Genomic DNA, 26010 nt, shown 5'->3' with positions numbered 1-26010 from the left:
TTCCAATGTAAATCAAATGAATCTTATAAGAAAATATTATATAAATGAAGAGTTGAGAGCTCAAGGCTGATAGTGTAAAATCTTTGACAAGAATAAAACTCATTTTAGAAGCATTTAAAAAGCAAGTAAAATTAATCTATGTCTCATACAATGGAAATACTTTTAGAAGTGAAAACAAAACAAAACAAAACAAAAATCACAATTGTTCTAACTTTTCTGCAATCAACACTGCCCTCTAGTGATGCAGAAGAAAAGTAAAAGAGAAAGCAAGTGTCACATTTTGCTCATTGTTCATTTCAGTGTGTTCATGTCAGAGCGCTGAGTTTGGACTACAAATTCCACCAAAGACAGAATAAACAAATTCAGGATGCCTTTTATTACCTATTGTTCAATTAGAAACTCTTTTGAAAGGCACCGAATCAAGGACATTAATACATGCAAAGAGCAGCTTTTAAATACAAAAGGAATGAAACATCACTACACACAGTCAGTTACATCTTCATATAAAATTGAGCAACTCAGAAAAAAAAAATTGTGCAACCCAGGAAAGACCCTGCAGCTTATCACTGAAGACTTATGAAGACAGTAAGACAGTAAGGTTAAAGCCTCCATCTATAGTTACCATCTATAGACAAGAAAGTTCAACAGGAAGCAAGCCAACCTAGTTCTCCTGGCACATGTGTATCAAACATGCTGCAAAGTGTCCATAGCAACCAAGGCCTCACCCACCTGTCAGTTCAGCCCATCCATATACCCGACTCCTCATTTTAGGGAAAAAGTTCAAGGAAAAGAGCTCGTTTGACTGCTAAGCATTTACGGAGCAGAGGAAATCTTCCAAGAAAACAGAGACTTACCAAGGGTCGTGCCGTCCTGCCCCATGATGCACTTCATAGAGGTGACGATCTGTTCCACGACCGGTGGCGACAGTGACGTGGCATACACGGCACTGTGAGAATGTGTCCGCAGATAGTCTATCAGCTCCTGGGGAGTTCACAGAAGCGAGGCATTAGAGGGGAAGCTTCAGTTCTCCGCAATGTCACTGCCTGCCTTCCAGGTAAAAGCAGACTCCTCCCTCAACAGCCCAGAAAGAGGGCCGCTCATCTGAGATGCAAGCTATCTGCCATGGTCAGAGGACACTCTCAGCGACAACTGTGCCAACACCCTCACTCGGGCTGTTTGTTTTTTAAACAGGACACAACTTGAAAGAAAGAAAAACTAGCTTTAAAGAAGCCCTCTAAATTTGGAGAACATCTCACTTAATGTTATGAACAGATCTAGAACGCTGAATTAAAGTGCTTGGACTGCTTTTGAGAAATTCCCTGGGTCTTTCATGAGAACAGGAAAGCCAAACGAAGAAAAACTTTGTATGTCAGTTGCAAGGAGTCCAAAACAATCAGTGGTATATCCCTATTCTCTGCTTTTAACTTCACTACTCTTTCAATAAAACAGGCACACAAAATAGCTCACGCACCGACCCCAACAAGGAAACACAAAATATGACTATAAAAGAGTACATCACTTCAAAAACACTAAAAACTGTATAAAAGCCACAAAACCACAGATATACCAGACAAAAATGATGTCCCAGAGTTTATTCTAAGTCCTCTGGTTTAGCAGTAAATCTCACCAAAAAGCAAACAACTCTCCAAAGTCAGCCTGGTCCCATTAACAAAAATTTTAGGTAAAAAAAATCTACCAATGGGGCGCCTGGGTGGCTCAGTGGATTAAGCCGCTGCCTTCGGCTCAGGTCATGATCTCGGTGTCCTGGGATCGAGCCCCGCATCGGGCTCTTTGCTCAGCGGGAGCCTGCTTCTCTCTCTCTCTCTGCCTGACTCTCCGCCTACTTGTGATTTCTCTCTCTGTCAAATAAATAAATAAAATCTTTAAAAAAAAAAAAAAATAAATAAAATAAAATAAAAAAATAAAAAAATAAAAAAAATCTACCAAACTTGACTGAAACCAATAATGAGTTTTCCCTAAAGACAATCATGACTAAGAGAAAGTCCATGCTTCAAGCTTCCCTAATGTCAAATTTTAAAAAAGAATTAAAGATACTTATGAGTTCCTACTATATGCCACAAAATACTGGACAATATATTTTTATTAATACTATGGAGGTTTTTTTGACAATAAGTTTTATTGAGATATAATTCACTTTTCTGAAGTGTATAGCTCAGTGGCTTCAGTATGTTCACAGAGCTGTGCAACTTTCATCACTATGAAAATATTTATATATTTAGTTAGTTAGTTAGCTATTTTGTTTTTAAGTAGGCTCCACACCCAACATGGGACTTGAACCCATGACCTCAGGATCAAGAGTTGTATGCTCTACCAACTGAGCCAGCCAGGCACCCCACTATCTAATTTTAGAACATTTCATTATCTCAGAAAAAAAACCTCAGCCCCACCAGCAGTCAGCTTCCACTCACCTCATCCCCTCAGCCCTTGGCAACTACTAATCTACATTCTCATTTACCTGTTCTGGATATATCACATAAAATAAATAATATGTGACCTTCTGCGACTGACTTCTTTAAATTAACACAATGCTTTCAAGTTCATCCATTCGTAGCATGGACATACACTATTTTTTCAACCTTTACTACAAGTTTATATGCTAGGCATATTTATCTCTGTTTTACTGATAAGGAAATGGGAAGGTTAATAAATGTTTTGCCCCAGGGCTCACAATGTAAGGGAAATATTCAAACCTAGGCCTCTGTCTCACGGTTCAACAATTTCCACCACACCATACTGATTCTCAAATGCCTCAGAGTTCATTACACAATTTTTAAATTGAAAACTACAATGCCTTCTAGTAAACCAGATCGTGCAAAATAATCTTTTCCTTCCTGTCTCTATGCTCACCCAAGATGCCTTTGAGGCCAAGGGCGGGGAAAACAGTCTTCTGTTCCCACTGGCTCTCAGAAACTCACTACTTTTGGGAAACCGCGGGTGCAAGTCAAACCCGGAAGAAGACTGGCAAACAGGCAGCACCACTGCGCGTCCTTTCACACAAGAGGGTGTTCTGTATGTCAGATCAGCACGTCGTTTAGGACGAAGCTCAAATAAGAAAACAACAAACAATGAACAGAACCAGCCTTTAGTTGCTCAGAATCGCTCACTGAGCAGCTGAAGTGTGAAGCCCGCTGGCAGTGTGAACTAAAGCCACAAACAAATCCAGGATCTCCACATCCCGGTTCGGGATGCTTATCTGCTCCCTGTGAGTCACCAAATGTGGTAGCCAGAAGCACCTGCACCCTTAGCTGCTCAATCCAAAGGGCCTGCTTACCTTCTTCCCCCCGATGTAGCCTCCAGAAGCCCCAAAGCTCTTCGTGAACGTCCCCATCATAACATCCACATCCTGAGGATCCAGGCCAAAGTAATCCACCACACCTCGGCCTGTAGGGCCCAGGGCCCCAATGCTGTGAGCTTCATCCAGGTACAAGTATGCCTTGTATTTCTTCTTAAGAGCAATCACTTCAGGAAGGCGAACAATAGATCCCTCCATGCTGGCAAAATGGATACAAAACACACACATGGAGTCTTTTTAACTCAAAATTAGGAGTTGGCCACCTTACTATTACTATTCCTTTTTCCAACTTTTTTGTTGCTTTTTTAAATGGTTTGACAACTCTGCCTGTGATTTTAAACTGGCAAAGTCAGATGATGCCACAGCTAGGCAGATGTCTAGGGGAAAGGAAACTGGATCTTTTCAAACAAGCACCAGAACAGAATTGATCTTCATTCGCCACAGATGGATAAAGATCCCAGAAGAGTCTTCTAACATGTGCAATTACAGGCAACATTAGATTTTGTATTACACTGCAGATGAAATTAAAATGGCAGAATAAGAGAATAAAAAAGATAGGACATAAGAGAGTAAGTGCAAGGGCTGCAAATAAACCAGAATAAAATCTTTCTTAAAATGACATCATGTAGAATTGGTTTTGACACATTAGAAAACATATTCCAGTTCTTGCCCATACGTACACAAACAGGAGAAAAATAAAGGATGCGAAAAAGAAAGGGGATTTGAAGACCATCAGCATGATGGAAAAAATAAGGAAAAACCAGACAAGAAGACTTCGGTGCTAGTGCTAACTCTGCTTCCAGGTATCTTACTATCAAATCATCAACACTGCCTCCTTAGTGACCAGAGCGGTCCTGATTCTAGTTCCCTTCTGCTTAAAATATTCTACAACTTCCTGGAGCCAAATCAGAAAGATAAGAATAAGAAAGCAGGATTACCTATATATTCCCTCCACAAGGATTAGAATTTTCTTCCAGGGCCTTCGTGTCCGAGGCTGACCATAAACAATGGCATCTTTCAACAGCTTCTCTAGGCTTTGCATATCTGTAGCACACAAAACAGAATTTCAGCACAAAGTACCTTCCTCTTTCTGAACTTTATTTCAGAAATGCAAATACACATTTCTTATTAGGAAGTGTGTCTCAGACAGCGAAGGACATTAACATAACCAGAACTGAGCAGAAAAAGATAAGGCAAAATGGGTGATCTCCTGCTAGCCTGAATGACAATCTCATCTAAAAGGTAATAAATGTTCACAACCACTAAATGACTGTGGCACAGGCGGTTCCGTTGGGTAGCATGCCTGTGAAATGACCGATGTTTCCTGTTAAACACCTGGCTGTTCACTTTTTGTTTTTCTGTATTTGTGGAATCAACTGTATCTTTAATCCTAGTGACTCATTCAGAAATACATGCATAAAGAAGACTGACCAAGAGTGCAAATAAACAAATGCACACACCTCCTAAAAGGCAAATACGAGGGAAAATTCAAAGTAAACGCCCTGCTTCCTTTCACCTAGGATACACTCAATAAACACTTGTTAAACAGCTTTCTCTTAGCAGTGGGCTCAAAATACATCAGTCTGGGCATGCATAAGATTACGTGCTAAGAACACTGGCCATCAGTTGAGACTGTTCCATGTCTGACTTGATCAGCTCTCCTGGTCCTAAGGACGGTTACCAAGCCCAGAAAACAACCTGTCTTGTGCTACAACTGAGGATCGTAATTCTCCTGTTACTGATAAAGGCTGTGAAGACCACTGCCACCACTACAGTAGGCTTCATACTGAAAATGTCTGCCCTGAAATAATGGCCTTAAGGACCTTTGCCCCCAAATCTATGCAATATTAAGTCTGGGGTACATTTAACAGAGGTGGGAGGCACCCCATCATAAAATGTGATTTTATATTCTCTACTGCTCAGGACTGAAAGAGGGGGTTACAAAGTTATCTGATTTTGCTCTTCCCATGAAAGGACTTTGGTTAGAAAACAGAAGTAAGTCAATAAAAACACATACCACAAGTAAGATGGCCAAAGGTTGTGACTGTACTTATACCTTCAGTTACTCATAACAACACAATACGCTACCTAACCCAGAGACGGGATGCTACCCCAGAAAATACTGTGAAGCTGCTATGTCTGCTGCAGACACCAATGTGTGGCGACCAGCAGGAGACAAATAAAAATGCACTCATTGTTTTAGTTTCCTCTGTTTATAGACAGAAAGGAAGAGAAAAATACTGACTCAAAATTTTAGATGAAAGAAGTACCTATAGTAGAATGCTTGACCGTATCGCCTACTTAGGAAAAAGATTCAATTATCTCTCTTGTATTATGCTCCCTAAATTCCATGCAAATTGAAGACTTAAATAAAAAAATATATCACAAAAAAACCACAAAAAGAAAATATAGAAGAGGGGCGCCTGGGTGGCTCAGTGGGTTAAGCCTCTGCCTTCGGCTCAAGTTGTGGTCTCAGGGTCCTGGGATCGGGCCCCGCATCAGGCTCTTTGCTCGGCGGTGAGCCTGCTTCCCCCTCTCTCTGCCTGCATCTCTGCCTAGTTGTGATCTCTCTCTCTCTCTGTCAAATGAATAAATAAAATCTTAAAAAAAAAAAAAAAGAAAATATAGAAGAATAACTTTATGATCTTAAAACAGGGAAGGCATTATGCAAACTCTAAAACTTGTAAGACAATAAATGTGCCAACATCAACATTTATTTATTTATTTATTTTTAAAAGATTTTATTTATTTATTTGATAGAGAGAAATCACAAGCAGACGGAGAGGCGGGCAGAGAGAGAGAGAGAGGGAAGAAAGCTCCCCGCTGAGCAGAGCCCGACGCGGGACTCGATCCCAGGACCCTGTGATCATGACCCGAGCCGAAGGCAGTGGCCCAACCCACTGAGCCACCCAGGCGCCCCAACATTTATTTTTTTAAAATATTTTATTTATTTATATGACAGAGAGAAATCACAAGTAGGCAGAGAGGCAGGCAGAAAGAGAGAGGGAGAAGCAGGCTCCCTGCTGAGCAGAGAGCCCGATGTGGGGCTCGATCCCAGGACCCTGGGATCATGACCTGAGCTGAAGGCAGGGGCTTAACCCACTGAGCCACCCAGGTACCCAACATCAACATTTTAATAAATCTACCAGCAATACACTAAAAACAAAGTTAAAAATGGAACAAAAAATACTGCAACAAAGAAAGAATAATTAATATAAAGGGCCCTTATACTCAGTGGAAAACAGAAACAATTTGAAAATGGCCAATTCACAAAGAAATACAAACACAATTAACTGTATTTTAAAAAACTGTTTAGCATCTAATAATTAAAGAAATAGAAATTAACATGTTATTGACTGATTCCACTAGAAAATATTTTAATTATGGACACTGGGGAGGATATGTGCTATGGTGAGTGCTGTGAAATGTGTAAGCCTGATGATTCACAGACCTGTACCCCTGGGGCAAAACATACATGATATGTTAATAAAAATAATTAAAAAAAAATATTTTAAGTGATTCATAATGTCCTATGTCGGCCTGTGAGTACAGTCACTGTCATGTTGCTAAGTAAAAATTTGCATCATACTTAGAGGCAATTTGGAAAAGTCTAAAAATTTTATAACCTTTTAACCAGGCATCCTAAGACTACTAGGAATTTATGTTAAGCCATTAATCCGATCACTGAGCAAAAATGTGAGTAGGTAGTACTGTTTTTAGTAGAAAAATTGAGAAACGATCTTGATGTCCAAACTGAGGGATGGACTGAACGCGGGCAACTCCGCCCGCCACCCTGGCGTTAGGGGAGGAGGAGGGTCCCATGGAGTCAAACGAGGCTCATGATGTGTAGTAAGCAAGGAGGTTACACAACTGTGTCTAATGATGCCATGGACTTCATAAAACAAAATACTGTTTGTGTCATCCTCATTATAAAACATCTTAGATAAGACAAAGACAGAAGGAAGAAAGTTATTAGCATGCATAAGCCTTCCATCCAGAGTACAGATCTCACACTTGGGTATTTATTCTTCCAGACTTTTGTCTGTATGTGTACACATTTTGCCAAAAAAAAAAAAAAAATGGTATTAGGCGTACAGTTTGGTAATCTTTCCTTCCTACACGTGAGTATTTTAACTACAAAAGTTACTTTTGTATTGTTAATCATTATTTTGCTAATACACCAGACACTTCCACTTAGGGAGAACGTTCTGGCAGTGCCATCTTCCTCCGAGCCTCTACAGCATCTGCTCACGTCTATAGTCCAGTATCTGTTCTGTATCAGTGGTATTCCACTAGTGGTTTCTCTAGTCTCTTCATTAACCAGTTGGAGATCCTTAAGACAAGACCCTGCTTTTTATTCATCTCAGTAGCCCTGGTGTTACAGAAAGATACACCATAGGCATCTAGTAAACACACACGGAACGAGTGACTTGTAAACAAGGAAGATGAAAGAGTTGAAAGTTAAGTAAAAGGAAAATGTGGTACTTTGTACTAAAAGGCTTCCTTCAGCCTCTATTTCTAATGAGGAAGAGGGTAACTTTTAAAGGACTGGACCAGAAGGACATTTTAAATGTTGTTACATGCTTCATTTGTATCTCCCATTATTAATGTAACTAATGTTACCACTGCCATTAACACAGAGAATATGAAACACTAAGGCCTGCAGTGAAGTCATCAAACTCACTGTTGTGTTTGAAGATTCGAATGGTTGCTCCTGAGAGTCTGGCTCCTAGAACCAGCGATGCATGGTTCAGCTCATCACTCAGAATCAGGCAACCCTGCAAAACCACCAGCACAGAAAGGTCAGAAGCTAGGGGGAAAGCCTTACTTACACAAATGACAAAATGCTAAAATCATTAATATGCTATTTTATCAAGGAAAGCTTACACAACAGCAAAATTATCAATTTCAAGAAGAAAGGTATACATATTCTTGTTTTGCAAAATTAACTTGGAAGCAGGTACAAAATTCTAGCCTTTTAATTTCTTCAGTCCCGTGACAGACTTAAATATTCAGATATGTAGAAAGAGGCTTTTATTTATACCTAAAATCTGATGTATCAGATAGTATTCGTAGGGTGTCAGTTTTGCTGGTTTGACGGTATTCCATATGAGTTTGGGTATGATGCACTACTACTCATGGGAAAAGATGGGGGACAAGGGCGCTGAGGGAGTAGAGCATTCTTCCTCTCACTCCTAATAATACCTCCCAATTCAATGAGGATTCCACTTACTAATACTCCCCATTGACATGAAGTGTAGGCCTCAATTTTGCCTTTAAAATCCCTCAATAAGCTCTACTTGAATAGATCAACATGAGTTTCTCCTAAGGCAACAAGAAAAGGCTGAGGTTCTCAGGGATTTTATTTCATCCCAGGTTCCTACTCTTTCACAGATCAGGCCCTTCAACCCATTAAGATGTGAACTCAGCAACAGGTTTTTCTGTCAACAGTATCCTCAAAATACCCAATTAGATTTTAAGACTAAGTTGCAGAAAGTTGTTCTCAGGAGAACAAAAGAAAGAAGACAGATACACACACACACACACACACACACACACACACACACACACTGATTTTAACAAAATATTCTTAGAGGAGTACTTAAATTTTAATAGCAGATGTCTAATTTTTACTGTGAGGCAAGTTTTTATTATTAATTAAAGATTTTATTTATTTATTTGACAGAGAAAGACAGTGAGAGAGGGAACATAAGCAGGGGGAGTGGGAGAGGGAGTAGCAGGCTCCCAGGGAGCCCAGTGTGGGACTCCATCCCAGTCCCTTGGGATAACCAGAGGCGAAGGCAGACCCTTAACTACTGAGCCACCCAGGCACCCCCATTAAAAAGAAGTAGAGTTGGAGGTAGCAGTAAGGGCTGATGGGTTTTAAAATGTATATGTAATGTATACACATGCACGCAGTGTATGCACGAGTTAAGCATATATGCAGATATTTTTCTAGCTCTATGCACTGAGGGACAAGAAGCAGTGACACCCAAGTGGCCATAAACACAACAGACCTTGATTTCTAAATACCATCCTCCAGTAAAAACAAAAACAAAAACAAAAACACCAGGGCTGAAAGAACTGGTTGATCCCAAAACTAAAATAGGTTTTGAAGAAAGAAAAAAAAAGAAAGAAAGAAAGAAAAAAAAGAAGAAGGAAAAAAAAAAAAGCCCAGAGCCTCTTGTCCTGCTACAAATTAAGAAAAGGCTCTTGGGGGCGGGGTGGGGTGGTGGGGTGGTGGTAGGATAAGCGCACAGTCAAATGGCACAGGAGCCCACATGAAAGATCTCCCAAAGGCCAAAACTGGAACAACTTCAGCAACAAAATAAAGGGCAACCGTGTTGGACCCAAATAATAAAATATTCACGAATCTCTACTAATATAAATGAATAGGGGAGAGGCAACAATTCTGCCTTCGGAAGAGTCAAGATAATGAAAGACAAGGAAAGACAGGAACTGTCACACACTAGACACGGAGGAGATCCCATGAAGATCAACAGAAAATGGTATTGGTAGAAAAACCTGGTGAAATTGAAATAAGTTCTGTACTTCAGTTAATTGTATTATATCAAGCTTAGTTTTTGGGTTTGATAAATTCCACCACTGTATAAGATATTAACATAAAAGGAAACTTACTGAAGGGTATACATGAACTCTGTATTCTTTTACAACTCTTCTGTAATGCTAAGTTAATCTTTGAAAAAAGTTAAAAATGGGGAAAAAAAAGGCGAGGAGGATGCAGAAAACGAAGAGATACTGAATTTCTCTTCTGCAAATCTTCAAACCCTTTACTTAACCACTCCTGGCATTCCATTATACCTTAAAAGGATGCCCCTCCTTCCTCTCCATACAATTTTATCTTCTTCTCTTTCCTGCTCATTTTTTTTCTGACAAAATCTGCAATATAATTTGCTAGGTGCCTCCTTTTAGACAGCCTTATTCACCATTTCAATGTATCAGTCTACTATGAGGCTCTATTATATCCTGAGTTCAAAAATAAAATAAAAATTAAATGTCAGCAGTTAAATGCTAAGTGCTTAATATGTTCCGGGCATTAGGTTAAGGGTTTTAAAGGCATTATTACTTTTAATCCCCATTTTAAAAAAATCTATGAAGCAGGTACTATTATTATCCCCACATTACATAAGAGGAAACTCCCTTTTAGAGGAGTTACAGATCTTGCTCAAGGTCACAAGCCTAGTGAGTGACTCATTAGAAAGCTTCTGCTTCCAGAACACATGCTCTTAATCTATAATATACTGTCTCCGCCTGCCTTTAAGCTGAAAAATCAACCACCTCACATAGAATCTTAGTATCAGATTCAAAGAAATATTAAAACTGGATTAGTTCCTGCCTTTAATGGATTAAATGATACTTAGTAACATTTAACTGTAATGTTTGATTTGAAAGATAAATCTTTAAGGTAGTATCTTCCAGGTCTGTATATAAGATCTCTAATTCTATGTGATTAGTTTCTGAACATCCAGGAAAGAGCAGGATGAGATCATTTAACCCTCTAGTGTGAAAAATTCTGAAAAATTCCAAATAAGAATCTCAAGATTTATACCACTCAAACGCAGGACAGGAAAGTATTATAATCAATGTGAAGTCAAAGAACCATATATTTATGTCTTTCGAGGTATCTGTCCATTGTATCTAAATTGTTGAATTTACCAACATAAAGCTGTTCTTAATATATCCTTGTTATCCTTTTACTGTCTATCGGATGTGTAGAATGATGGACTCTATCTCATTCCTGCTACTGGTAATTTGTACCTTCTCTATTTTTTACCCTTACCAGTCTGGCTAGAGATTTATCAATTTTATGCATTTTCTCAAAGAACCACCTTTGGGGGGCACCTGGGTGGCTTAGTTGGTTAGTTGGTTTGCCTTTGGCTCGGGTTATGATCCCAGGGTCATGGAATCGAGCCCTGGGACTGGCTCCCTGCTCAGGGGGGAGCCTGTTTCTCCCTCTCTGTCTCTCAAATAAATAAATAAAATCTTAAAAAAAAAAAAAAAAGGAACCACCTTTGCTTTCACTCATTTTTCCTAATTCATTGATTTCTGGATTTGGCTTTATTTTATCCTTCCTCTATTTGAAATCTTTGGGTTTAATCTGTTCTTTTTTGAAGTCCGTATGTAGATGGCAAGATTCAAAACTTTTCTTCTTTTCTTATTTCAAGCCCTTAAAGCTATATATTCCATTTGAGTATTGCTTTAGCTTCATCTCACATACTGTAACATGCTACACTTCTATTTAGCTCAAAGTATTTTCTATTTTTCCTTTCTTCTTTGACTTATGGATTATTTGGAAGTATGTTGTTTAATTTTCAAATATTTGAGGATTTTCAGATATCTTTGTGTTACTGATTTCTAATTTAATTCTATTATGATCAGAGAACACACTATGAACAATTTAAATTTTTAAAAATTTGGGGCGCCTGGGTGGCTCAGTGGGTTAAAGCCTCTGCCTTCAGCTCCGGTCAGGATCCCAGGGTCATGGGATCGAGTCCCGCATCAGGCTCTCTGCTCAGCTGGGAGCCTGCTTCCCTTCCTTTCTCTGCCTGCCTCTCTGCCTGCTTGTGATCTGTCTGTCAAATAAATAAATAAAATCTTTTAATAAAAAAAAAATTTTTTTTGATTTGTTAAGGCTTTTTTAATGGTCCAGAAAATGGTCTATCTTGGTAAATGTTTTGCTGTTGTTAGGTGAAGTGTTTCATAAATGTCAATTAAGTCAAGTTGGTTGATAGTGTTTTTCAAGTGTTCCATAACCTTACTGAATTTCTGTCTAGTTCTTCTATCAATTACTCAGAGAGTGGAATGGAGAACTGTAATAAAAATTATGTATTTTGTCCATTTCTCCTTTCAATTTCTTCCAATTTTTCCTTCATGTACTTTGAAGCTCTATTATTAGGTACCTATACATTTAAAATTGTTATGTCTTGGGGTACCTGGGTGGCTCAGTGGGTTCAAGCCTCTGCCTTCGGCTCAGGTCATGATCCCAGAGTCCTGGGATCAAGCCCCGCATCGGGCTCTCTGCTCGGCAGGGAGCCTGCTTCCCCTACCCCCCGCCTGCCTCTCTGCCTACTTGTGATCTCTCTCTAAATAAATAAATACAATCTTTAAAAAATAAAAATAAATAAATAATAAATAAAATCACTATGTCTTTTAGGGGCGCCTGGGAGGCTCAGTCAGTTAAGCATCCAACTCTTGATTTCAGCTCAGGTCTGGTCTCAGGGTCATGGCACTAAGCCCCATGTTGGGTTCCGCACTGGGTGCAAAGTCTGCTTGAGATTCTCTCTCTTTCTCTCTGCCCCTCCTGACCCCCCAATTTGTGCACTTGTGTGTGTATGCCCACACTTTCTCTAAAAAAATAAAATAAAAAATAAAACAAAAACCTTTAGGGCCCTTTCAAGCTGAGAGTGCCAACCTCCTAAAATATGACTTACAAAATCTCTTATCTCTTCTCTCCTTAACTACCCCCTTACAAACTCTACCCACACACAAACTTTTATTACTATTATTACTATTATTTTTAATCTTCATTATTATTTACTTATATTATTACTTTTAACCTGTATCATTGCATGTATTTTACATATATACACATATTTTGCCCATGTATCTCTGAGCAACATGCATTATGATAAGAACAAGTATTAGGGTACCCATGTATTTTCATATGTTAAGTAACCTTCCAATTTAAACATTCTTTCAAAATTTTAGCCTTTTATGAAATTTTTTATTTCTTAGAATCCCTTTCAAAACTGTATGAAATGAAGAAGGCAAGAGTCATCTAATGGAAGAGAAAGAATCATGGGTTCTAGCAAGGAAGCTTCAACTGATAAAGTCTCCTTGGGATTTACTTATCGAAAATTTGTGACAGAAATATCTTTGGGTAGACCACGTGTAGTCTGAAGTTTACAATAGCCTTGGGCTTGCTGTGTATGCTTTACAAAACAAAACAAAATATGCAAGAGCATTTTCATAAACAACAGTCTAAGTCTTACTTTGCCAACAAGAGCAGGAATGTTCATTGAATTTGTCGCAAATCCCATGCCATATGCCATAGCCGCTTCTACTCCCAAGAAACTCGCCACAAGCTTTTCTAGCTCTTCATGCTTGTCCAGGTTTCCTGCACGGAAAAGTTAATGAAGTTAATACCACTAAATCCCAAATTTAAGAACCACTCATTACTTTATAAAAAGAAATCATAAGCTACATGGGACGACCTTTTCAGACTAAGCTCCATGGAAGAGTATTATGAAGAGAAAGGGCTGATCAAGGACACCGTAGTTGAACACATTCAGATTCGCCACCTGGGATGGAATTCCTGTAAAGAAAAAGTTGCCAACAATTTCTCCCATCCCTTCTGACACATGCCAGTTCCAATCTAAGCCTTAAGAGCCTTGCAACATCTGCTTTTGTACTTTTGGAGTCAGCTACCATGTAAAATAGTCTAACTAGATGTTGTAAAGAGAGGCCACATGGAGAGGGAGGGCTCTGGAGGACAAGAGACTATATGGAAGTGGAATGCAGGGCTCAGTGAGGCCTCACCTCATCCCACTACCTGGCTGAGGTGCCAAACATGTAAGTGAAGCCGTCCTGGATCCTCTGTCTTTGTCCAGAATGCCCCGCCCATACCACATGGAGTAAAGATAAATGCCAAGCCCTCCCCAAATTGCGGCATCACAAGCAAATAAATGTTTTCTGTTTTAAGTCACTAAGTTTTAGAATGATCTGTTATGTAGCAAAAGACAAATTAAAAAGCAACTCCCCTCACTTTGTACTGTGATTTTGTATCAATACTCAAATCCTTAAGGACAAACAAGACTGATCAATGATACTGGCTAAATTCAGAAAAGAGGATGAGAAAAAAGACTGCTGAACTAGGATGCTGCATGTTCTCAAAGCTTTAATCAAGTCATTTAACCTCTCTGGGCTTCAGTTTCTGCTAAATACCAGTAATAATATTTGCTCTGTCTACCTCATGATACTGTTGTGAGGATCAAGAGAGAGAATAGGTTCAAGCAATTTATAAAGTATAAAGTGCCATAAGGATGTAAGGTTTGACTACTATATGTCATCATGGCACCATGCTCCTTGGCCACATCATTAAGGACCCTGAGTGGAAATGACCCAGCTACATTTGCCAGTCTTTGGACCCACAAGAAATAATGAGGAATTATTGTTTTAAATAATTCTGGGGTGATTCCCGGTAACAAACATCCTGGAAGTTGCCTTATAATTTCTGTAGTTTTTAGTTCTCTCAAACAAAATAGAAGAATCTGAAATCTTCCTATGAACAAAAATTAATTCTCTTTAGGGGCTCCTGGGTAGCTCAGTTGGTTAAACGCCTGCCTTTGGCTCAGGTCATGATCCTGGGGTCCTAGGTTCGAGCCCTGCATCTGGCTCCCTGCTCAGCCTGCTTCTCTCTCTGCATTCGCACTATCTCAAATAAATGAATAAAATCTTAAAAAAAAATTAACTATCTTTACATAAATCTGTTCACCTTTACATTTTATAGATTTACACTAGTAATAAAAACAGTTAACATTTACTGAGTGTTTACCATGTCACAAGCACTTTACATGAATTAGCTGATTTAATTCTTCAAACAGTCCTATAAGATAGGAATTATTATCAGTCTCCAATTACTGGTACGGAAACACATTAACCTTCATATATCCATGAAGTCAGTACTAGTAAGTGGCACCCTTAACCACTATCATTTGTAAAAGTCAATATTAAAGTTATAAATAAATCAAATGTTTATGGAATCTTTCTAGACCCACTTTATTATACAATGGAAAAGGTAAATATGTCTCAAAATGTGTCGAAAGCTTTAAAATCATCCATTACTTCAGAAACTATACGGCAAAGTACGTATCTGGATGCTTACTATTCTAGCTCCGTACCAGCATTATTCCCTCCTGAGTAGCACAGTGGAGAACATCAGCTGGTCAAACAGAGCCTGCGCTTACCGATTTCCTGCCGAGTGCTACATACTCCGACTCCATACTCCTCTAGGACTTTGGCAGCTGCTTCTTGACATGATCCTGTATTCCGTGCAAAGCCGAGATAGTTGTAGGAACCCATGTTTATAACGCCTTTAATTATATTCCCTGTGTACCTGTATTTCAATAGCATAAAAGTTCATGAAACTCATGAGCAAATCAAACACTTACATGTGATAATAAACATATTGGTAATACAAAAGGAAGCACAATATATAGGAAATGAGATTATTACAGCCTCAGTGACAAGCAGCTCAAACTTAATACCAATTAAGAAAATGAAAACTAGGGACGCCTGGGTGGCTCAGTTGGTTGGACGATTGCCTTCGGCTCGGGTCATGATCCCGGAGTCCCGGGATCGAGTCCCGCATCGGGCTCCAGGCTCCATGGGGAGTCTGCTTCTCCCTCTGACCCTCTCCTCGCTCATGCTCTCTCTCACTCTCTCTCTCTCTCTCAAATAAATAAATAAATAAATAATCTTTAAAAAAAAAAAAAAAGAAAATGAAAACTAAAATACTAATTTTCGCTTATCAATAATGATAAAGATTTAAAGAATGACCATATCCATGTTAGCCAGGATAGTCTCATATACTGTAGATAAGAGTATCAGCCAGTACTTTTTTCTTTTTTTAGAAGGCACTTTGGCAGTACTTATCATTTAAAAGACATACACACACCTTAACTCAGCAATTTCCACACACATATGAAAAAATACATGCATAAAGATCCTTTAAGAGTCACTACACAATGGGGCACCTGGGTGGCTCAGTCAGTTTAGCATTCGACTCCTGAGTTTTGGCTCAGGTCATGACCTCAGGGTGGTGGGACCGAGCCCTGAATTGGGCTCTGTACTCAGCAGGGATTCCGTTTGAGATTCTCTCCTTCTCTCTCTGTGCCTCAACTAAACCCCCCACCCCCGAACCTTGCACCCTCTCTCTTAAATAAATAAAGTAAAATCATTAAAAAAAAAAAAAAAAAGTCACTACACAATTTATCTGTCATGTCCCTTTCCCAGGCACACAGACCAGTGACATCCCACATGTGGAAGCTCCAACAGCCTGGGCCCACAAGTGAGAACAACATGGTTCAGAGGCTCCACCAACCTAAGGCAGACACAGAGTATGAACAAGAAATAAACTGTTCTGTTTGATCTCTGAGGTTTTGAGGTTTTTAACAAAGACTGATGCAGCCCAACATCTATATACTATATACGGCTATACTCTGGGATAATCAGTAGCCACTACTAATAATGAACTTGCTGTGAATACAGATTACCAGCATTTTAGCAAGTAAAAAAGCAAGACATAAAATGATTTCTGTAATATGATCCCATTTTTATAAATCAAAAACTACCTATATGTCACTCCACAGATTCACTACATACATGCCCCACAAAAAACATCTGGAGGACTCCTACACAACAAACGGGTAACAGTGGTCACCTCTGGGGAGTGAAGACTTGTGGAGAAGTGGGTTTGCAGAACGGAAATGGTTAGTTGTCATGGGGGAACATTTCATTTATCTGTATTATTTGTCTTTAAAAAAAAAACCAAAAAAACCAATGCAACCATGTAATACTTGTGCGATCTAAATTATAAAATTTTACGAATATGAAAAGTTTTCCAAACTATTCAATCTATTTAAGTAAAACCATTTCATATGTCCTTCAATCATTTGAGGACTCAAAATACCCAGAAGTAAATTCAGACACTTAATTCTGGTAAGTGGTGGAATAGGACACCACTGCTTATTATTGTTATTGTTGTTTTTCTTTCTAGTAGGTCAAATTTTGTTTTCAATTATCACCCAACACAGTATCAAATGTAATAGAAAAATGCAGATAACAAAAAAAATCTGGTAACAACGAACAATATGCAAGGAAACGAAGTGTGTTGTACTGTACTCTCAGCTTCTACTCGCTTTAACAGATTACTCAATTTGCAACAGGATGCATTCTGAAGTGAAGAATTTTTTTTTTTCTTGCTGTCAAGAAATAATTTCCCAACTGAGACTCACTTGAAGGACCAGTTGTAATCATGAGACTGCCTCTCCATGATGTCCACCCTGGCTCCGGGCACACTGCAGATCGGCCGGTTCCAGTTGTCTCTAATCCTCATGTAGAGGTTCCTTGTATAGAAGTTTTCGAAATCCTGATACAATGACACAAAGTCCTGCCAACAGATGGTGAAATACCATGAATTTAACTGAATCACACTTTAGAAAATTTTTACAACCTCCCCTCCCATGTTGCAAGAGTGCTTGAGAATGAGAGGTCAATTACATTGAATTAAGTGATAAGGAAAACATTTGCAAAGGCATCAATTCTTTACGTTTAAACAACTTTAAAACAACTCTGGGAGCATCTGACGGGCTCCATCAGTAAGAACATGCAACTCTTGATCTCAGGATCATGAGTTCAAGCCCCACAATGAGCACAGAGATTACTTTAAAAAAAAAAAAAAAAAAGTAAAACAACTCTTAATCAGGTGAATGTCACTCAGCTCTGGTGGTTAACCTGTATGACATGGTTGTAAATAACTATCTGACTGCATGAATATAAAGCCAAAGAAATTAACTCAATTAGTAGGCGTCATAAAAATAAAACTTAGTTGTACAATTCTGTCATCTAAATGGTTTTCCTTGCTAATAACCTCAAAAAGACTTCTCTTCTGCCTCCCAAGTCATATATTGGGAAATGCCATTAAAAAACACTGTAATTTTAGGTTCAAACAAGAAAAGCACTTCTGGAATTAAAATTCCAGCCTCTGCAGATTTTTGAGGATCAAAGTGAAAAGTCTCCAAAGAAAAATGATAAACAAGAAACACTTAAAGATAGTTTATATAGAAAGATATCTATCTCAGGTTTCTTTCCCTTGATGGGATTTAAAAAAAAAAAAAAAAAGATTCTTACAATGAATTCCCATGACCAGGTACTTAAAGCTCTCCCTTCTACTAGGAAATAAGTTACACTAAAAATTAAGTCTATAAAAAATAATCTGGGTGGAGCTAAAATGAATGCATAATGTCATGTCCCATGTGGTATGACCACTGCTCAGAACATGATCAGACCACATTAGATCAACTCAACTCCTGAAGATAAGGAGTAAACCAAACAAAAAGAAAACTATACTATAGTTTTACTATAGTTAGCAAACTGCTGGACTTCCAGCCTTGAGATCTGGACTTACATTAAATAAGCTAATCAGAAACATTCAAGTTTAAGCCTTATTTTGTAACACCTATTGCTAAAGAAGACTCTTCATAAAATTTTATAATCAACAACTTTCTATGACATTGGGCTCTAAAGTAATCAGTAGATAAAATCTTAAATTAAGCTAAGCAGAGTCAGAAAGTACTCTTAGGAATGTACAAGTACCTGATACCATCTCTTTCACAATTGTTTCCAACATTTACATTTCCTTAAGAGAAAATATCCATAAATAACCTATCACAATTGGAAACTTACTACTTAACTGGTATATCCCTTTTGATAGTCTCCTCTTCCAACAAGAATACTGAGTGACTGAAAAGAACAAAGACATCCAAATTCTAATTTAGGACTTTTCCTTGGCTACTATTCACACGCATTTATTTCCCAAAGGAAAAAAACAAAACGAAACCAAAAAGTTGTTTTCAATCCTTTTCAATTCACACCAAATAGGGTAAACAGTACTAAACACTGTATATTAATGGCAAAAGTATTAACTCAAACACCTGAGAGAAATTCTCCATCACAAATTTTTATTAGCAACAAAGAGCACTATTTTTGTTTTTACTATATAAACATCAGAAAACAGTTAAAAAGTCTGATCCCATCTACCAGAAGGCTTACCAAACCCCAATATAGAAAGAAGGCTGCAGGCAGCTCTGGGTAACCAGTGACCTAGCGGTGTGTGGCTGGGAGGGGCGAGAGAAAGGCGTTCAGATCTCCGTAACAGAGACTGCCAACATCAGGGAGCTCACTGCTCATTGTTCATCCTTACAATAAGAGAACAACTAAGTCCTTGATTTGGGAACAGATTTGATGGGGAAGTTGCCACAGTGAGGGATGTTAGAGACCAAAGGCAGCTGGGACAGAATGGCAGAAGAGAACACCCATGCCCAGGGTAGCAGTCTGACTACAGCTGGAGAGTTTACTGGAGAGAGCTGAAAGACAGCCACCCAAACTCCCTACAACTTAGCAATGAAGAATGGGAATGGAACATTATTCAGGGTTCTAGTTCTAGGCAACAAGGGTGAGTGCCTATTTCCAAAAATATCTCATACAGGTTAAATATTCAAGGACTAAAGGACTTATCTCTTCATTCATTCATTCATTCAAATACCTTTTACTGAATACTTCTGCCAGACAGTTCTCTCTGCAAACTATGGCACCCCCACTACACCTGCCCTCACCCTCCCATCCTGTCCCCCAGCCCACTCCCCATCCCCACCACCCCCTTCTTCCTCCTCAGTTCAGTCACTGGGAAATGACTTTAGTCAGGGCCAACCTAATACTTGTTTGCTTGGTCACTGAACAAACATTTATTGAGCTGTCCTTTCCAGGCACTAAGGTAGGCATTAGGGATAAAAATGAGTAAGACACAAACAACCTCCACACTCCCAAGATCTCTTAGTGGAGCAGAGTGGAGTGGCACACAAAGGAAGGTGAAATACAGTGTAACTAGCACTCTAAAGGGACACTTGCCCAGACAAGAGTACTGAACTGGTAAGTGAGAGGCAATGATAAGAGTCAAGTGCAAAGAGCCTCCATGCCCTGTTTGAACTTGATGCACTCATGCACATGCTTCCTCAAGACCTTTCAGTAAACCCATATACTAGCAGATATCCATGATAAACAGAGAACAGTGTCTCGTCGAGGCTACACTCTGGATTGCTGGATGTGAAGGACCCTGGTAAGTGACTTCTACCAGTAGCCTCAGAGAAAACTTCAAATTCATGGATTTGTTCATTCGGGATCATTGAAGACCTTACCAAAAGTAGTCTGGAGTCATCTTAGTAATTAGCCAATAAATATCTTCTATTGGTTGAAGTTGAGTCTTTTAGAAAACATCCTATACTCTTTTAAATAAATAGGTACCACCTATTCTAGCCCCTGTGCAGGCCGAAAGAGCACAACGGAAAAGGCTGAGTACTAGCACTTCCAGAAGCTGACTTCATCATAACAATTGCCCATGGTTGTTAAGAGCAATTCTGGCCCAACACAGATGTCCAGATATGATGATAACAAAGACGATGCTAATCACAACAGCAGCCAGAGTTCCCATCTGAGTACTCAGGATACTTACGGTACGTCTTCTATTACATATATTTGTTCTTAAATACCCCTGCACCCTCTTTTTTTTTTTTTTTTTTTTTTTTTTTTTTTTTTTAAAGATTTTATTTATTTATTTGACAGAGAAAAATCACAAGTAGATGGAGAGGCAGGCAGAGAGAGAGAGAGGGAAGCAGGCTCCCCGCTGAGCAGAGAGCCCGACGCGGGACTCGATCCCAGGACCCTGAGATCATGACCTGAGCCGAAGGCAGCGGCTTAACCCACTGAGCCACCCAGGCGCCCCCCCCTGCACCCTCTTAAAAAAGATATTACTCCAATTTCAGAAAGATAAAATGACTTTCCCAATTAGGGAACCAGCCAGAGGCAGAGCTAGGAACTGATTCAGGTCTTTTCACTCCAAAGTCTATGCCCATACATTTCCATGGCACACAATTTTGTCTGAAAGGTTTGTGTGTCGCAGCTTGTTGAGCTGCCTGACTCAATGATGTGCATCCCAATTTGCTTGGCCTAACATCTGATCACAAGAAATTCTACTTCGTCTGAGGGTGCTAAGATGCTTAAGTATCTGGCAAAGATAAGGATGCTTCAAAACTCTCAATCACTGAAAGTGGAGACAGGCAATGACATTTCAAAAGTAAAGACCGCTGTTTTCTTAGATCTGAAACTGAGTCATCTGTGTGTTTGTATGTGCATGATTACACATACACACACAACCCTGACTATGAATACTTCAAAAGACTCAACACTTTTCACTGTTATTACCACCACTCCCAATATTATTATCTTAAACATTTACTGAATGTTTAAGAAGTGCAAAGCATTCTTCTAGGCAGTGGGTGTACAATAGTAAACAAAAAGACAAAAATAATCTCTGCCCTTGTGGAATTTACATTTTGGTGGAAGAGACAGATACTAAGCAAGACAAATGTATAAAATATAAAGGATCTTAAACAGTGAAAAATGCTAATAGAAATAAAAATCACATAGGAAGGGGGCTATAAAATGCTGGAGCCATGCTAAAACTTGGCGAGGGTGGCCAGAGTAGAATAAAGGAAAAGGAAGTGAAGGAACTTGCCGTTTGACCATCTGGAGGAAGAGCTTGCCTGGCAGGCAGGCAGCTGGTGCAACCCCAGTGGGGCAGGAGTGTACCCGACATACCAGGGAACTCCAAAAGGCCAGTGAGGCTGGCGCAGATGAGTGAAAGGCTAAGCAGGAGCTGATGTCCAGGTTGAGTAGTTAGGATTTCCTAATGGGCTACACATGCTGTGTGGCAGAAAGTAGAGTCAAGGCTCTCACTGCGGTTTTCAGCCTCAGCAACGGCAGAAGAGCACCGTCATCCACAGAGATGAGGAATAGAGCCAGCTGGTCGGAGGGATGTCAGCTCAGTTTTAGATATGTAAAGTCTGAGATGGCTGTGTGGGGATGTCAGATGGGTAGCTAGATACCCAGGTGTAGAGTTCAATGAGGAAGTCAGTGCCAGAGATACAAACATGGAAGTTATGAGCATACAGAGGTACCAAAAGCCATGATGATGGATGAAATCACCAAGGAGTGTATGCAGATGAGATGAAGACCAATGATGAGGCCACTGCCATACCCATTTCAACATTCAGAACTTGGGCTGATGAGAAGGATCTAGCAAGAGAGAATGAGAGTGGCAGGAGAAAAACCACGCAAGTATAATGCTTGAAAACCAACCAAGTAAGCAAAATGCTTCTGGAAGGAGAGTGATCAATTCTGTCAAATGCGACTGGCAGACCAAACAAGGTACAGACTGAGTAAGGAACGTGAGATTTTGTAACACGGGTGTCATGGGTGATCCTAAGAATCAATTTAGCTGAAGTGGTAGGTGCAAAATCCTGACTGGAGTTGAGTTCAGTAAAGAACCGGAAGCAAGATCCTGGAAACACCTACGTCAAAGAATTTTACTCTAAAAGGAAGAAAGACGGGTGCCTGGCTGGCTCAGTCGTCAGGACATGGGACCCTTGATTTTGGGGTCGTGAGTTCAAGCCTCACTGGGCGTACAGCTCACTTAAGCAAGTAAGTAAGCAAATAAATAAGTGTACGTGCGTTAGAAGGAACGAAACAGTAGATGGAGGAGAAAGGATCAAGAGAAAGTTTGTTTTTAAGATGGGAAAAATAACATGTCTATGCTACTGGGAACAATCTGGAAGAGGACAAACAGATGCAAAGCTGATCCACTAGACTCCCAATGGCCAAAATGGAACATGTAGTAAACAGCAGCTGAGTACTGGCCAGTCACCACGTGTTGTCTCTGACAAGATCCATGGGATGGCCAGATTTAAGTAGAGCAGATATTTACTACCAAAGCTGTCATGGTATTTTCAAAATGCTTTCATGAGAAAAATATATAAAACCAAAATATAGCTTAAAATGTAACAAAACTTCAACAGGGTTTCTTCAACTGGGACCAAAGAATTGTGGAGGGTTTGTGGGTAGTCTTAAGAATCTAGGAATCCTATTTTTTTAAAGTTTATTTCTTCCTTCTGATAAAACACTTTAAATCAGTTTACCTGTTTAGCACCCTAACGGAACTCAATTAAACTTGGAACGACTTAGGATATTAGGGCACCAGATCTTTTTAAATTTTTGCATTCTCAGTGAGTAGTAAAAAACAGTTCCCAATTTTTAAATGCAAAGAGTAGCTCAAAAGATAGAAGGCTAAAGATTCAAAAGACCCCAAAAAAGCACAGGAGGGGGGCACCTTGCTAAAAAAAAAAGCTGCACTGGTGCTCTGAAAAGAAAAGCCCAATGAGTGACAGGGACACGTCTGCAAATCTATACATGTCACCAGTGCAAAAGAATGAAGTGGTTCTCGGTGACAACCTCCTTAAAAAGGTTTACTTGGCATACAATTTTGTGCCACTGAGAAGTCCATAGAGTAAGTAAAAATAGAAGACTGTCGTATATGATGGAATACGACCCAGCACTAAAAAGGAATGAACTACTGAAATCTACAATAGTGTGGACGAACCTCAAAAAGACTCCTCTGAATGAAAGGGGCAGACACACAAGATCACACACTGTACGATCCCATTTTCAGGAAACATTTAGACATGGTCGCCTAGTGTAATGAGGGGGAGTAATGAGTTACTGCTGATGGGTATAGGATTTCCTTTTCAGATGATAAAAATGTCATAAAATTAGATTACGGTGCTGGCTACACACCTGTGAAAATACAGTTGACCCTTGAACAACATGGGTTTGAGCGGTGCAGGACCCCTACACACCGTTTTTTTGGTTTGTTTGTTTGTTTTTAAGATTTATTTACTTATTTATTTGACACAGAGAGAGAGATCACAAGTAGGCATAGAGGCAGGCAGAGAGAGAGGAGGAAGCAGGCTCCCTGCTGAGCAGAGAGCCTGATGTAGGGCTTGATTCCAGGACCCTGAGATCATGACCTGAACCAAAGGCAGAGGCTTAACCCACTGAGCCACCCAGGTGCCCCCACACAGGTGTTTTCCAATAAATACAGTTAGTACAGTACTCAAAATGTATTTTCTCCTTATAATTCTCTTTTTTATTTTTTAAAGATTTTATTTATTTATTGGACAGACAGAGATCACAAGTAGGCAGAGAGTCAGGCAGAGAGAGAGGAGGAAGCAGGCTCCCTGCTGAGCAGAGAGCCCAATGTGGGGCTCGATCCCAGGACCCTGCGATCATGACCTGAGCCGAAGGCAGAGGCTTTAACCCACTGAGCCACCCAGGCGCCCCTCTCCTTATAATTTTCTTAATAACATTTTCTTTTCTCTAGCTTACTGTATTGTACAATACAGCATATAATAAATACAACTTACAAAATATGTGTTAACTGTTTATGTTATCAGCAAGGCTTTGGGTTAACAGCAGGCTATTAGTAGTTAAGTTTCAGAGGAGTCAAAAGTTACAAATTTTCAACAGCATGGGGGAAGGGTCAGCACCCCTAACCTCCACATTTCTCAAGATCAACTGTAATGCTAAAAACAACTAAATTATATACATTTTAAACAGGCGACCTTTATGGTATATAAATTATATCTCAATGGAGCTCTTAAAAAAAGAGAGAGGACTGCCATCCACACAGATAGAACAATGGCAAGAAGAGCTCTTTGTAAATCCCCAGAAATAAAAAAGACAAGCCAAATGATAATCCACCAGCTTAATATGTCAAGTAACTGTACTACATTAATAGTTTTTCCAAACTGCCAGAATATTGTCAGTAGACTGCTTTCTAAAAGGAGGTCAAGAATAAAATCCTTCCAGGAATTCCTGTTAATATATTTCAATCAATTTCCCTCTTTTGTATCTTGAAAATTAAACATGTCAGGGGGTAAATATATAATGTCCCTTCCCAATGTCCTGTCCCTCCAGTTTCTGAATATGTGGTCATGAACAAACTGTAGAGGCAAAATGTTAGGTTTAGTAAGCATGTGGTAATCGCCTGCCACAATTTGCTTCTTAGACTAGGTATTTCCTACCTAGATACTAAAACATTTAAAATTCAACCTTTTGTTTTATCGAATCACACAGATTAGTTCTGGAGTGCTAGTTTCACCTCACATAAAAAAGAAACAGACCAGGGAAAAACAACATTCTAATCCAAAACAACACTAATAACAGAGATCAAGTAGTAAAGAATTCAAAGAATTTTTTTGTAATTTATATAGAACAAACGCAGGTTAACTCATCTTTATTTTTTAAATTTAAATTTTTTCTTTTGTTAACTTATGTATATATTTTTTTGAGATTTTATTTTTTTTTTTATTCGAGAGAGAGAAAGTAAGAAAAAGCTTGAGTTGGGGGAGGGGCAGAGGGAGGGGAAGAGAGAGAGAGAGAAGCAGACTCCCCGTGGAGCAAGGAGCCTGATACAGGGCTGAGGCTCCATCTCAGGACCCCAGGACCAAGATAAGGCAGCTGCTTAACCAACTGAATGACCCAGGAGCCCCTAACTTATCTTTAGAGTGGGACCATGGGACTCAGTTATACCCAAAGCAACATATGAAGAACCAGCATAGTTAGTTAAAATAGACTCTCTTTTACAACGGAATGAGGAAGAAAGTAAGGATGTAGTTATAAATACCATTCACTCAGTGAAATGAGGAAGTGGCAACATTATATTTGCATTTTATGATCCAACCAAGCACTTTCCCTAATCTCTTCTAGTGTAACACTTTGAAATTTGCATATCCCTCTCACTACATCTAATCCAGAATCAGAAAACAAACATGCTGTACCATAAGGCTGAATGATCTTCCTTACGTCCAAAAGCTGAATTTTTGTAAGAAAATGGCGGAATTCAGCTGGTTTAACTGTTAATGTTATCTACTGTGAAAATCCCATTGAAATGAATTTGAATAAATTAGCATAGTCCTTCAAATTGCAAATGTCCCCCCCCCCCACTG

General features: G+C 39.3%; 1 protein-coding gene and 1 non-coding gene across 3 annotated transcripts in view; both read right to left on the bottom strand.

Moving 5' to 3' along the window:
• Nucleotides 1–26010, bottom strand: part of SPTLC2 (serine palmitoyltransferase long chain base subunit 2) — a 113571-nt gene that overhangs the window by 57250 nt on the left and 30311 nt on the right. For both annotated transcript variants that reach the window (XM_032344811.1, XM_032344812.1), the window contains exons 3-9: nt 17350–17504; nt 15301–15449; nt 13327–13451; nt 7998–8091; nt 4252–4357; nt 3293–3512; nt 855–981 (exon numbers count right to left, since the gene is read on the bottom strand). In XM_032344811.1, coding sequence (XP_032200702.1) covers nt 855–981; nt 3293–3512; nt 4252–4357; nt 7998–8091; nt 13327–13451; nt 15301–15449; nt 17350–17504 — 976 coding nt within the window. The remainder of the gene's footprint in view (nt 1–854; nt 982–3292; nt 3513–4251; nt 4358–7997; nt 8092–13326; nt 13452–15300; nt 15450–17349; nt 17505–26010) is intronic.
• TRNAK-CUU lies at nt 2278–2350 on the bottom strand. Its single transcript has one exon. It is a non-coding gene; the product is annotated as a tRNA-Lys (tRNA).

Source organism: Mustela erminea, chromosome 5 (genome assembly GCF_009829155.1).
Source record: "Mustela erminea isolate mMusErm1 chromosome 5, mMusErm1.Pri, whole genome shotgun sequence".
In the NCBI taxonomy this organism is placed as follows: domain Eukaryota; kingdom Metazoa; phylum Chordata; class Mammalia; order Carnivora; family Mustelidae; genus Mustela; species Mustela erminea.
This window is presented reverse-complemented; position numbering and strand designations above follow the sequence as displayed.